Source organism: Bombus fervidus, chromosome 3 (genome assembly GCF_041682495.2).
Source record: "Bombus fervidus isolate BK054 chromosome 3, iyBomFerv1, whole genome shotgun sequence".
Taxonomy (NCBI): Eukaryota; Metazoa; Arthropoda; class Insecta; order Hymenoptera; family Apidae; genus Bombus; species Bombus fervidus.
This window is the reverse complement of record NC_091519.1, coordinates 5,231,559-5,244,441: the sequence shown is the minus strand read 5'-3', so window position 1 is coordinate 5,244,441 and position 12,883 is coordinate 5,231,559. Positions and strand designations below refer to the sequence as shown.

The window sequence follows — 12,883 nt, the reverse complement described above, 5'->3', positions numbered from 1 at the left end:
AATTTAAATAAATCTAGGAGTTATTTATAAATTAAAAAATCTTGTAGTTGATTAAGAAAAACAGATTTTAACAATAGTACTTGAAGGCGGGAAAATAAACGGACGAAAACCGTTAACAATTTTGAAAGGTATAACGAATACAAGAATTGTATTTATTACGTTGAATAGATTAATTATATGTACAAATATATAATTAATTACATATATAGATATATTTTATATAACACAGCTTGTTAATTTTACTTTAACTTGAGATTGAGTAATTCATATAATAAAATGTATTTGTATATTTATTAATGTACTGTAAAGGCTTCAGTAATAGAGAAGTTTATTCACATAAATTTCTGGTGTGTATTAATTCAGGTATTCAGTAGTATATATTCATATATTCTTTTTTTATAAAATATTTATAAATTTGTGCATATATAAATGTAATCTATTGCAATTAAAAATAATTATAAATTACATATTTTATTTTTTATAAAAATACATACGTAATTATCTAATGCCAAGTAATAATATTATATAAGTATTATACATATACATATATACTTTAACTTCAAATTTGTTTTATTAATTCTTTTCAAATATATTCACTGTACAAAGGAATACGTAGAATAAAAGGAAACGTACATGATGAGAAATATATAAAAATGACTTCCTTCTATATCATTTATGTGCTAAATTTTGAAGGTCACTGTGAGTTGTTAGATAGAACATTATATTTTTTTATAGAAATTAAAACAATATTTATTAATATTTAAAAAATTTATTGATATATACACTATGATAATATTGTCATAAATGATATTTAAACTGTATATTTTTTATAGCTATTTGGTATGATTACGTATTATACATAGGAAGGTCGATATTTATTATAAACACAATTTTCTACTAGCTAGTTTGGTTACAGTCAACATTACTTTCATGTACATTTCTTTTATTAGTTATAACATTAGTGAATGTTTTTATGCGTAAACATGTAGTTTATTGTAAATTTCTATTTCACTCTCTCTTTCCTTTAATTTTTCACTCATCTGTTTCCCTCATTTTCTCAGTTCTTCTATACCTACCTGGCTATATCTACATTTATTGATACATCTTATTCTTTACTTTTCGTATTCAGTTCGCATTTAACTTTTAATCTTTTCCTCTATGCACTTCTTCAACAATGACTTCTTTGAATTTCTCTCTGCCTTTTCTTTAAATCTGGCTTCTTTATTAACTGATTTAATCTTGAATTTATTTCTCAATGTTTTCTTTCTTATGATGTAATTAGGTATCCATTTATTCAATTTTAGGAATTTAATATTTACATAGCATTTACTATTTACATATAATATGACTGAATCATTGCAATAACTTTAAAAACCAAGAATTTCATTATCATTTATAGCATAAATATCTAGTTAATCCTTTTTTATTAAATATATGATATTTTTTTATTTCAATAGAAAAATGGAAAATATTCTGTTCAAAAAATTTAAAATGACCTTTAAAGCTTGATACACAAATAATATAGAAGAAAGTAATCATTGCAATATTTTTAACATCAAATTATATGATTTTATATATTTCATTATATAGAGAAAGAATATTTATGAATAACTTAAGACTGTCAATTTAAAACACTCAATATTAGTAATATTATCATAAGACAGGAAATGAAATAGAGAAAATATTTCTAGGTCACCAAATTTTTTATATTGTGTTACAATGAAGTCTGTTGCATCCAAATCTAATCATCAACCATCTATAGTTGACATGTTTTATAAACAACTTACTAAGAGAAAACAAATAAGTTATGATGCAAGTAACGATAGAGAATTACAGAATTCGCAAAACATTAAAACAAAAAATCCCATATCTTTGAAAAGTGAGCAAGATAAAGAAAACGATTATCCAGGAACAAATGAGGATTATCCTGATAAACATGTTGAAAAAAAAGTCAAGTTTAAAGATACTACAATTTTACCAACATCTAAAATTAAAAATACAAATACATTTCATAGTAAATGTGAATATTGTCATCAGAAATTAAATGATGATATCAAAATTTATCAGGGTCATCCAAATGGTGCTATAGATGAAGATATTGCTTTAACTGATCCAAAGTTATGTTTATTTAATGGAAATGAATCATTTATACATGAAAGCGATCAGCGCCCTCAAAATAAATTGACTTATTTCAGGTAATATTTTCAGTTTTTTATAAACATGTATATTTTGTAAAAAAATTATAAAACTACCAAAATTTTAGTGTTTATGATAAAAATGGCCACTTGTGTGCTTTTGACACTGGACTTATAGAAAAGAATGTAATGTTATATTTTTCTGGATATATAAAAGCTATTTATGAAGAAGATGCATCACCAGAGAGTGGAGTACCAGCAAAAGATATGGGTCCTATAAATGAGTGGTATGTATCTGGTTTCGATGGAGGAGAACTGGCTCTTGTAGGTTTTAACACAGCATTTTGTGAATATATTCTAATGGATCCATCTGAAGAATATGCCCCTTTTATGGATGTTGTCAGAGAAAAAATATATATGAGTAAATTGATTATCGAGTTTCTTTTAGATGAAATTAATCCCAGTTATGAGGATTTGCTTAATAAGCTTCAAGTAATTTAAATTTATTATTAAACGAGTAGTATAATTAATATAATACAATACTAAACTTATGTAATTTTCACAGACAATAGTACCACCTAAAGGTATTACAAAATTTACTGAAGATTCTTTACTAAGACATGCACAATTTATATGTGATCAAGTATTATCATTTGATGATTCTGCTTCAGCAGAAGATATTCTTCTTATTACAAGTCCCTGCATGCGAGCATTAGCAAACCTTGCAGGTGTTACATTAGGAAAAAAAGTAAGCCTTCCTCAAACGCGACTTAGAGAACAAAAAGTTAGGAAACCTGCTTGGACTAAAGCAACTACTACACAATTAGTTAACAATATGTTTGAAAATATATTTGCAGATCAGTTAACTAAACATAATGATACGATAACAATGGTAAACTTCCAATTTTCTAAATTAATATGTATATATATCCTGTATATGTTTATCTATACTTGTATATGTAAAGTCTCTTTATAAAGTGCATATACGTCTTAAATGATAAATACAAATAAACTTTATATAAACTTCAGGTTTGTTTCTTTTTTTATACCATTAGGGACCTAAACGACAAAGATGTGGAATATGTGAACATTGTCAACAACCTGATTGTGGTCTTTGTAATGCTTGTAAAGATATGATAAAATTTGGGGGAACAGGAAGAAGCAAACAGGCTTGCATTAAAAGAAGATGCCCCAATATGGCTATTCAAGTAAAACAGCTATTTAAGTAACTGTGATAATCACAATCTAATATAATAAACATTTTGTATCTTTATTCAGGAAGCAGATGACTCTGATCCAGAAAATGAAGATCAATATAATACTTTAAGAATTGAAGTAGAAGAATACAGAAAAAAAAAGGCTTTTAAAGAACTTAAAAAAGATATTGTATGGATAGGAGATCAAATAGCCAGTAATAATCTAAAAACCTTTTACAGATCTGTTATAGTAGGTGATGAAAAAATAGAAATAAATGATTATGTACTTGTTGAACCAAGAAATCCAGTAATTCCATCACATGTTGCTAAAGTTATTTACATGTGGGAAAATAAAAATGGTATAAAACAATTTCATGCAAATTGGTTGCATAGAGGAAATGATACTATTCTTGGGGAAACATCAGATCCTATAGAATTGTTTTTGAGTGATGATTGTGATGATGTACCATTTAAATCTGTTAGATCTAAATGTACTGTTATTTTTAAAGATGTACCGAAAAATTGGGCTGAATTAGGTAGTATATTTAACATTTATTGATTAAGTTTTTAATACAAATATCAAAACAAAAAATGATTTTGACTCTATAATTATAGGTAATATGGATTTAAATTCTGAGAGTGAAATAAAAGACTTAGATGGTAAAACATTCTTCTATCAGAAACGTTATACACCTGCAACAGCCAGATTTGAAGACCCATTACCAGATCTAAAATGTCTTTCTAAAGAAAATAGTCATCGATTTTGTCCTGCTTGTGCGCATTTACGGGAAGTGGAACAATTCAATATGCCAAAGGTATGTAAAATTAATACTGTTCATTTTACTTGTGTTATACAGAATTAAGGACAAGGAAATAGGTGATCAAACTTTGGTACCGCATTCTACTGTTTCTAAGGATGAAAAAAGGATCATAGGTTCGGAAACTCTTCCTTTTCGAGATATAGACACTTCTTGCTTAGATCAAAAATTCACTAGAATAGCTGTCAGATAGATATTTCAGACGCTTCACGCAATGTCATCATTTCTTTTGCTAGAAGTAAATAATGTATTAGACCAAGCTATGTTGATATTGAAGACAGTGTATTTCAAAGTAAATCAGTATGTATATAAATATTTTATAAAGAAAACAATTCTATCAGAATAATTTATTCTAATATTGAGTGGACAGGTATTCATTTTACATATGGATGAGCTAACATCCACAAAATATAAAATTAAAATAAAAATGATATAAATAGCTAAAAACACATCATTCGCTACAAATTCTATACAATCAAATGTTTAATTGGTCATTCTTATACTTGAGTTGAAACTCTGGATCTGGAGCAATATGGGTGTACCAAGATCTCATCCAATCCCGTTTGAAACTTTTTCGATTGGTCCTAATTTCAGTACTCACATACCCCTACTAATAAAGCATGATATAGTTAGATAATACCATTATACAAATTAATCAAATTATAATTTAAACATGACAAAAGTAAACTATATGAAAGTATCATTTTGTGAGTGTTATTTTTCAAATAAGCTAATAAATAAAGTAAATAAGATAAATAATCAGTAAAGACAAATCTACGTTTAGTTTATGTCAATTGCATTTAGTTTATGTCAATTGCATTTAGTTTATGTCAATATGAAAAGAGCAATATAGGGTATTGAGGAAAACAAAAGAATTTCAATTACTTATTTACAAAAAAGAATAGTTCAACGTTTTCTTTCTTGATTTGAGATACTAACACATTTTTCTACAAAATTAGAATTGCTTAAATATTGAGACAATTTATATATGAGGCACTTGAAATCAAAGAGATGTAAGTAACATTTTTCTAATATTGAGGAAATCAAGTTTGAAATTCAAATGTATTAAAAAAATACCATGTAATTTCTCTATGAAAACTAAATTATATTTAATGCCTAACATATATGTAGTAAGGAGCATATACACAAATTTCTACTGAATTTCATCTTTTAGTTTATAAATTATTAAATATTTGAATTATGAGAACTTATTTCAATATTATTTGCTTAGCAGTAAATTTTTCTGACCTTAAATGATACTTTTATTCAATTAGTTAATTTAAATTATTTACAACATTATATTTAACGATTTAACTAGTCATTTTCATTTCTAATTCAAAAGCTTCAAAAATATCATCTGCATTCCTTTGTTCTTAAGTGCATATGATATTCTCATATGATATTTGAAATTTATAATGAAATAAGTATAATACAATATATCAAGTTATTTTTTTTTTATTGTTGCATTATGTTATGCAAGATGATAAAAGGCAAATTTACAATTTGTTTAACATAAACTTTATTTACAATAACATAATATTCATACTTTTTATATTTTAAGGTATATGAACGAATAGAAGAAAAGAGTAGTAAAGAAGTTATTTATGGTTTAGTAAAATATAAAGGAGAAGACTATAGAGTTGGAACAACAGTATTTTTACAACCTAAAGCTTTTAATTTCAAATATAAAATTATACATCAAGACATTCAAAAACTAAAAAAGCAGAATGTCGATGAAGATATGTACCCCGAATTTTACAGAAGATCTTCTGATCATGTGAGATGTTCAAATTTTGATACCCCTGATCCTTTTTGTATAGGGTATATAAATGAAATATATGTTAGTACAAATGATATGTTAGTTGCACCATCTGACATTAATATTAAGGTGAATAAGCTATATAGACCAGAAAATACACACAAAAATCTTACATTAATGGAACAAGCAGATTTAAATATGGTTTATTGGAGTGATGAAGGTACATTACAAAAATTTTATATTATGAAAACCACATAGATATAAATTTTTGTATGTATATGTACATAATATTTTGTAAAATAAATGATTTTTCAGTTTGTAACATCAAATTTATCGAAGTTGTTGGAAAATGCTATCTTGCTTACTCTGAAAATTTAAATCAAACTGTTGATGAATGGGCTGCTGAAGGACCGAATCGATTTTATTTTAATGAAGCTTATAATGCACAAGAGAAAACATTTAATGAACCACCATATCACGCTATTAGCATTGGTAAAAGTGGTAAAAGTAAAGGTAACCTAAAGTTTAAAGGGAAGAAAACAAAAGAGAGTGAAAAAAGAGCATTAGTTAGTAGACCTATTGAATATAATAAAATATCAAAAAAATTGAGAACATTGGATGTATTTGCTGGGTGTGGTGGTATGTAGTTTACTGCAGAATTCTTGCAAAATTCTACAATTCATTATATATTAATTATTATTATATAATTTTAACATATTAAATTGAAAAAATGAATAATTTGAACTAATTTATTTTAAAGGGTTATCTGAAGGTTTACATCAAGCTGGAATAGCTGAAAATCTTTGGGCTATAGAAAAAGAAGAAGCAGCTGCTAATGCATACCGATTAAACAATCCTAATGCAACAGTATTTACAGATGATTGTAATATATTATTAAAAAAGGTTATGGATGTAAGTGGTATTGTACAATTATACAAGTTGTAATTTGTACATTAATTATATATTATGATTTATAATTGTCATATATCTTTTTTTACTGAACATATAATGTAATATAATTATTATAACTTTTAAACATTTCATTTTTAGGGTGAAACAACAAATGAGATTGGTCAAAAACTTCCTCAAAAAGGACAAGTAGAATTATTGTGTGGTGGTCCACCATGTCAAGGTTTTAGCGGCATGAATCGTTTTAATTCACGCCAGTATTCTTTGTTCAAAAACTCTCTGGTTGTTTCGTATCTATCATACTGTGATTACTACAGGCCTAATTTTTTTATTATGGAAAATGTTCGAAATTTTGTATCTTTTAAAAGAAGCATGGTTCTAAAATTAACATTAAGATGTCTAGTTCGTATGGGTTACCAATGTACTTTTGGTATCCTTCAAGCTGGAAATTATGGAGTCCCTCAGACAAGACGAAGGTTGTTGCCATTTTAAGTATAACTCATAATAGTTTAAAGTTGCTAATTTTTTGAATTTCATTTTATTATATTAAATAGAATAATAATCCTAGCTGCTGCACCTGGACAAATACTTCCACAATATCCAGAACCAACACATGTTTTTAGTAAACACGCTTGTCAATTAAGTGTAATAGTTGATAATAAAAAGGTAAATAATATTTAGTACTATGAAACAATAGATAAGTGACATTTACAATTTAAGCTATATTACTATAAATACTAAATAACATTTCAGTATAGCACAAATTGCAGTTGGACAGAATCAGCACCATTTAGAACAATCAATGTAAGGGATGCACTGTTCGATTTACCAGAAATTAAAAATGGTTGGAATAAAGAAGAGATGTCATATACAAATGATGCAATATCACATTTTCAAAGAAGAGTAATAATCAAATAAAAATATTTTAAGAGAATAAAACAGACTCTTTGCAGGCAACAAATTCATAGTATATTTTAAATTTATACCTTTTCAGATTAGAGGAAAACAATATCAACCATTATTAAGAGATCACATATGTAAAGAAATGGCACCTCTTGTAGAAACTAGAATAGCTCATATTCCAGTCGCTAGTGGTTCTGATTGGCGTGATTTACCAAATATTATTGTAAAATTAAGTGATGGTACTTATTCCAAAAAATTGTAAGTAAAGTATAATTTTTCAAACTTTATCTTATGTTTAAAAATATTGTATACGTTAAATTTTTTATTTAAGAGAATATACTCATGATGATAAAAAGGTTGGAAAGAGTTCTACAGGAGCATATCGTGGAGTATGTAGTTGTTGCATGGGAAAACAGTGTGATCCTACAGATAAACAATATAATACTTTAATTCCATGGTGCTTACCACATACAGCAAATCGTCATAATCATTGGGCAGGTTTATATGGTAGATTAGAATGGAATGGATTTTTTAGTACGACTGTTACAAATCCTGAACCTCTGGGAAAACAGGTATGCAAAACTATTATCTTAAATTTAATTATCAAATAATTAAAAACATTTAACATATATGTATACTTTATATTTATATACATTTAATTATTATTATTAAAAATATACAGTATTTCTAACACCAGGCGAGCTAGATTATATTTTCATTCTAAATAAAGTTAGAAAAGTCATAGAGGAAAATTTTATACTATTTAACAAGGTCTATCATCCTGTGGAGCAATTTTTTATATAAGATCATCTGTACATTTGAAAAAATGTTCTTTTACAGTCTTTTCCTAATTTTACTTGGGGTAATGATGCATACATAAAGCTCCTTACTCAGTTACTAAAATCATTTTCTTAATAGAAAAAGCTATGCTTTTAACCCATTTGCATCATGGCTCTCCATAAGGGGCCATTTGAAAGCATCAGGGGCGTTCAACTGACAACTGGTCCCCATCACCGCGCGCGGTCGGTTGTAGGTGCAGTAAATGACATGCGAATTTTTCATGGGGTTTATCGAAAATTTACTGTTCAAAACGATTGGTAGACAATGTTACCTCGCAAACATCGCATCTTACACTCTTTATAACAGAGGAAAAAAGTAAAAATCATTTATTTAAAAAAAAATTAGATTAAAATGGAAATTAAATCATATTATTTCTCATGGAATTCTTTAAAATGGTCAATACATAATGGTACATCGCAAATATGGCATTTAAAGACCGTTTCTCTTCGAGTACGTTTAGATAAGCATGCAACGCATCGCTTTGACGTTCTGCTTCCCTTTGCTGCAGTTGGAGGTATCCGAATAGGAAAATGCCTGCCAGTATATCGCGTTATCGAATCGTTAGATGCTTCACTTACTTTTATATTTGGTAAATATTCGCCAATAATTTCTTCGGCTAATTGTTGTTTAAAAATATGAAAAGCTCGATCCTTTCTATGATTTTTAAAAATTACATAACTGTTTAGTAACATCATGTTTATGAGGTAAAAAAATATTTTCTTATAGGCTTTTTTACATCTTCGCATAGTATGAAATTTACTTAATATTTGATCGTCAACATCAACTCCACTCCATATTCTGATTATAATCAATTACTACTGTTGGTTTTACACATTTTTGTCCGGTATATCGGTTTGCTTTCTCCGTTTCAGCAAATTCTAAGCTATGCATAGTTGTTAGCAAAACGACATCTTTTTTATCCTTCCATTTTATCGCCGCCATATCTCTTGTAGAATATACTACAGCTTCTCCCCTTTGTAATTGGTGTACTTTTAGTTCTCGAGGCATTTGTTTCCTATTAATTCTCACAGTTCCACATACGTTTGTTTTCATGTCATGTAATTTTCGATACAATGTCGGTGAACTGTACCAATTATCAATAAATAAACAATATCCTTTGTGCAATAATTCACTCTCTTTCAACAAATTCATCACAACATTTCTGCTACCAGATCCGGTATCACTTTTATCTTTTCCTGTATATATATATTGAAATTGTGTATGTATTTCGATTTCGAATCACACAGTTTATAAAACTTAACACCAAATCTTGCTTGTTTTGTTCGAATAAATTGAATATAATGTAAATGGCTTCTACATTGCATTAATGACTCATCAATCCAAATGTTTTTATGTGGTACATACATACTAATGAAAGTCTTTTTTATTATTTGAATAACTTCTCAAATTTTTGTGAGTGCGTCATTAGAATTATTATTACTAGAAAAATGTAGATTTTTAGCGATAGAGACAAATCGGTTACGGCCCATAATATTCTTAAAATATGGTGTTTCTATGCTTTTATCTGTGGTCCAATAACTCTGAATACTTAGCTTAGAAACTAAACTCATTAAAATGTTTAAAGCAATAAATACTTTTAGTTCATCTTCTGAAAAAGGCATAAAATTTGCGTCAGTTTCTCCATGTTTATTTGTTTCTGTAACTAGTTTTGTAACTAATTCTTCGTTAAAAAATAATTCAAAAACTTCCCTTCTCGACAGGTTTTGCGTATTAACAGTTGCACCACCCACACTTGAAAAATCATGTATGATTGGCGTATGATTTTCGGCTTTTCACACGTAATCTTCATTTCTAAAACTGCCGCATTGATCAACTTCGCTATCTTCACTTGATGAAATCCTTCAGATACGTTTTCGAGTATGTCCTATTTGTATACTTTGATCCGAATCATCAAGATCGTTCAAATCCATTGGGACAACTAAATTTTAGTTTACATTATAAAATTAGAATATTTTTTAAATTTGAATTTGTTAAATTTGATTAAGATTGACAGTACTTACTCATAGTGGCAGTTAAAAAGATTTTCACAACAAAAGTAAGACTTATTTAGAAAATAATGAACTGATATAGGCAAGATGCTCACAAACAAGTCAAATGTGATCAGCCACATCTGAAGAATACTTAGCGATTAGAATAAAAAGTAGTCGCAGGCTCGTGGATTATTCCGCGCTTGGTGATAGAAGACAATCGCAGATCGTGTAATAATCCGCGCTTGGTGATAGAAGACAGTCGCAGCGCGCTGATTAATCCGCGCTTGGATGCAAATGGGTTAAAATGTTTCAATGTTTAATTTTATGCATCATATCTTTTCATATAATACATATAATTAACTTATATTTGATATAACATGAATCATAATTCTAATTAAAATTCATATACAGTTAATATAAATAATCGATTGAATCCTTAAGGGTCGTGTGTTACATCCAGTACAAACTCGGGTAGTAAGTGTACGTGAATGTGCTAGATCTCAAGGATTTCCTGATTCTTTTCGATTTTATGGCACTATATTTGATAAACATCGACAAATTGGAAATGCGGTTCCTCCACCACTTGGAGTAGCTGTTGGTCATGAACTAAGAAAATGTTTGCGAGATGAAAGTATGATAACTGAAACTGATACAGAGTTGCAATTAAAACCTCATTGAGTTAAACTTAAAACACATGACAAAACATAGAAGAAAATACATGATGAAACATAGAGTATTAAAAAAATGAATTTAACTGTGACTTAATTGAAACATTTACAAGTTATTGCATATTTATATAATGTAAAAGTACTTTTAAATTATTATATCTTATTATTTATTTTAATTTCATATAAAACATCAAATATAATTTATAAATATATTTATTATACACGTGTGTATGTGAATATTTAAAAAATTTATGTTCATTCTACTTATTTGTATCTTTCATATATAAAAAAGATGTATGATTTTTATCTTTGTATAATGTATTTTAAAGTTCAAATAAATATCCATAAATATATATAAATAATACGTCTGTAGTAGCGTATGCGTTAATATTGGTTGCCACAGATGCCAAACTAGAGGCAGATTTCATTGTGGTGGTACCGACTATTTTGCAAATATCTTGAGAAATAAGATTGACCGTCGATTACATGTATAGGAAAAAGTTATTCAAAATATTGAGTTTACAACACATCCAAAAATTATTGAAATCAAAGAGTAGGTAACTTTTCTGCAGCTTCATTTCCATCTTTTTAATTTTATTTTTTTCTGACTAAAAAATTGAAAAACCGATACAATTTATTAATGTTATTTTTCTATTTAACAAGTTGTATATACATATGTTAGTGGTTTTTGTAAACAAACTTTTAGCATTCATGATATTTTTGCGAACTTTTATTTTTTGCTTTGGTATATGTTCATATCTGACATCTGTCCCTTTGTTTTGTAAATTGTAACATTTCCAGCCGATCGCGATGTTAAACGTTCCGACGTACATATTTATGACAATTTTTGTATCTCTTTTGCAGCTTTCGACTGCGAGTAAAATTTTCATCGCCTAATATAATATAAGCGATAAGATTTTGAGGACATAAACAGAGGCAAAATCAAAGTAGCTATATCTATACTGCTATATAGAGTCACACATCATACATTGTGCGATAATGGTGACAAAAAAGATTTATGCGTTATAGCAATATCGGATCTTGTCAATTAATGATTTATAATCTTGAACAAGAATAAAGTTCATAGTATTATTTTATGTTACTTATCTTCCCATTTAACTTCATTAATAGTCAAGATTTCGAAATATTTCACTTTAATGATTGATTTAAATCATTAATTTGTACCTTAATATATATATGTACTTATAGATAAAAAAGAACCGAAGATTGTAGCAGGTTTAATCCAAATTTTAAATTAAATTTATATATTTATATATTCAAAATTTTGTTTTATTTTTAAATATTAAAATTTTTTTAAGTTATTAAAAATATTGTCTTTTCAATTAAAAATTTTAAGTCAAATATGATTTTTTATAGTCTTATAAATATATATTTATTAAAGGTATTATAGTCTTCCAATAATATTTATATTGAACATATGATATTATAGTTTAAATTCACTTAATAGTCAAAGTCAAATACTCAATAGTCAAAAAATTTGTAAATACATTTATCATATTATAATATATTTTTATTTGAATTTATTATAGAGTGAATACACTTAGATATACTCATAATCCATAAAACAAATAAATTAACTGCTGCTAGGATTAAATATAGGCATATTATTATTAAGCTACTTGATTTTATATAAATTTGATTTA

At 27.2% G+C, this 12,883-nt stretch overlaps 1 protein-coding gene and 1 long non-coding RNA gene across 5 annotated transcripts; one reads left to right on the top strand and one right to left on the bottom strand.

Annotated features, from left to right (window-relative positions):
- Nucleotide 1: 1 nt before the first annotated feature.
- Nucleotides 2–12,325, top strand: Dnmt1a (DNA methyltransferase 1a). 4 transcript variants are annotated; one of them, XM_072000917.1, is made up of 16 exons: nucleotides 2–128; nucleotides 1,692–2,195; nucleotides 2,264–2,627; nucleotides 2,701–3,027; nucleotides 3,191–3,343; nucleotides 3,414–3,867; nucleotides 3,947–4,146; nucleotides 5,711–6,128; nucleotides 6,224–6,547; nucleotides 6,669–6,820; nucleotides 6,959–7,293; nucleotides 7,372–7,483; nucleotides 7,571–7,720; nucleotides 7,812–7,978; nucleotides 8,052–8,292; nucleotides 10,993–12,325. In XM_072000917.1, the coding sequence occupies exons 2-16, from the start codon at nucleotides 1,720–1,722 to the stop codon at nucleotides 11,227–11,229; spliced, it is 4,110 nt and encodes a 1,369-aa protein (XP_071857018.1). In that variant the 5' UTR covers nucleotides 2–128; nucleotides 1,692–1,719; the 3' UTR covers nucleotides 11,230–12,325. The 4 variants fall into 4 exon arrangements, with proteins under 4 accessions (XP_071857018.1, XP_071857021.1, XP_071857019.1 ...); XM_072000920.1 differs by lacking the exon at nucleotides 2–128 and adding an exon at nucleotides 251–347; XM_072000918.1 differs by lacking the exon at nucleotides 2–128 and adding an exon at nucleotides 265–363.
- On the bottom strand, nucleotides 8,902–10,994 carry LOC139985987 (uncharacterized). The gene is made up of 2 exons (XR_011799536.1): nucleotides 10,582–10,994; nucleotides 8,902–10,499 (listed from the first exon to the last, which is right to left on the bottom strand). It is a non-coding gene; the product is annotated as an uncharacterized lncRNA (long non-coding RNA).
- Nucleotides 12,326–12,883: the final 558 nt, after the last annotated feature.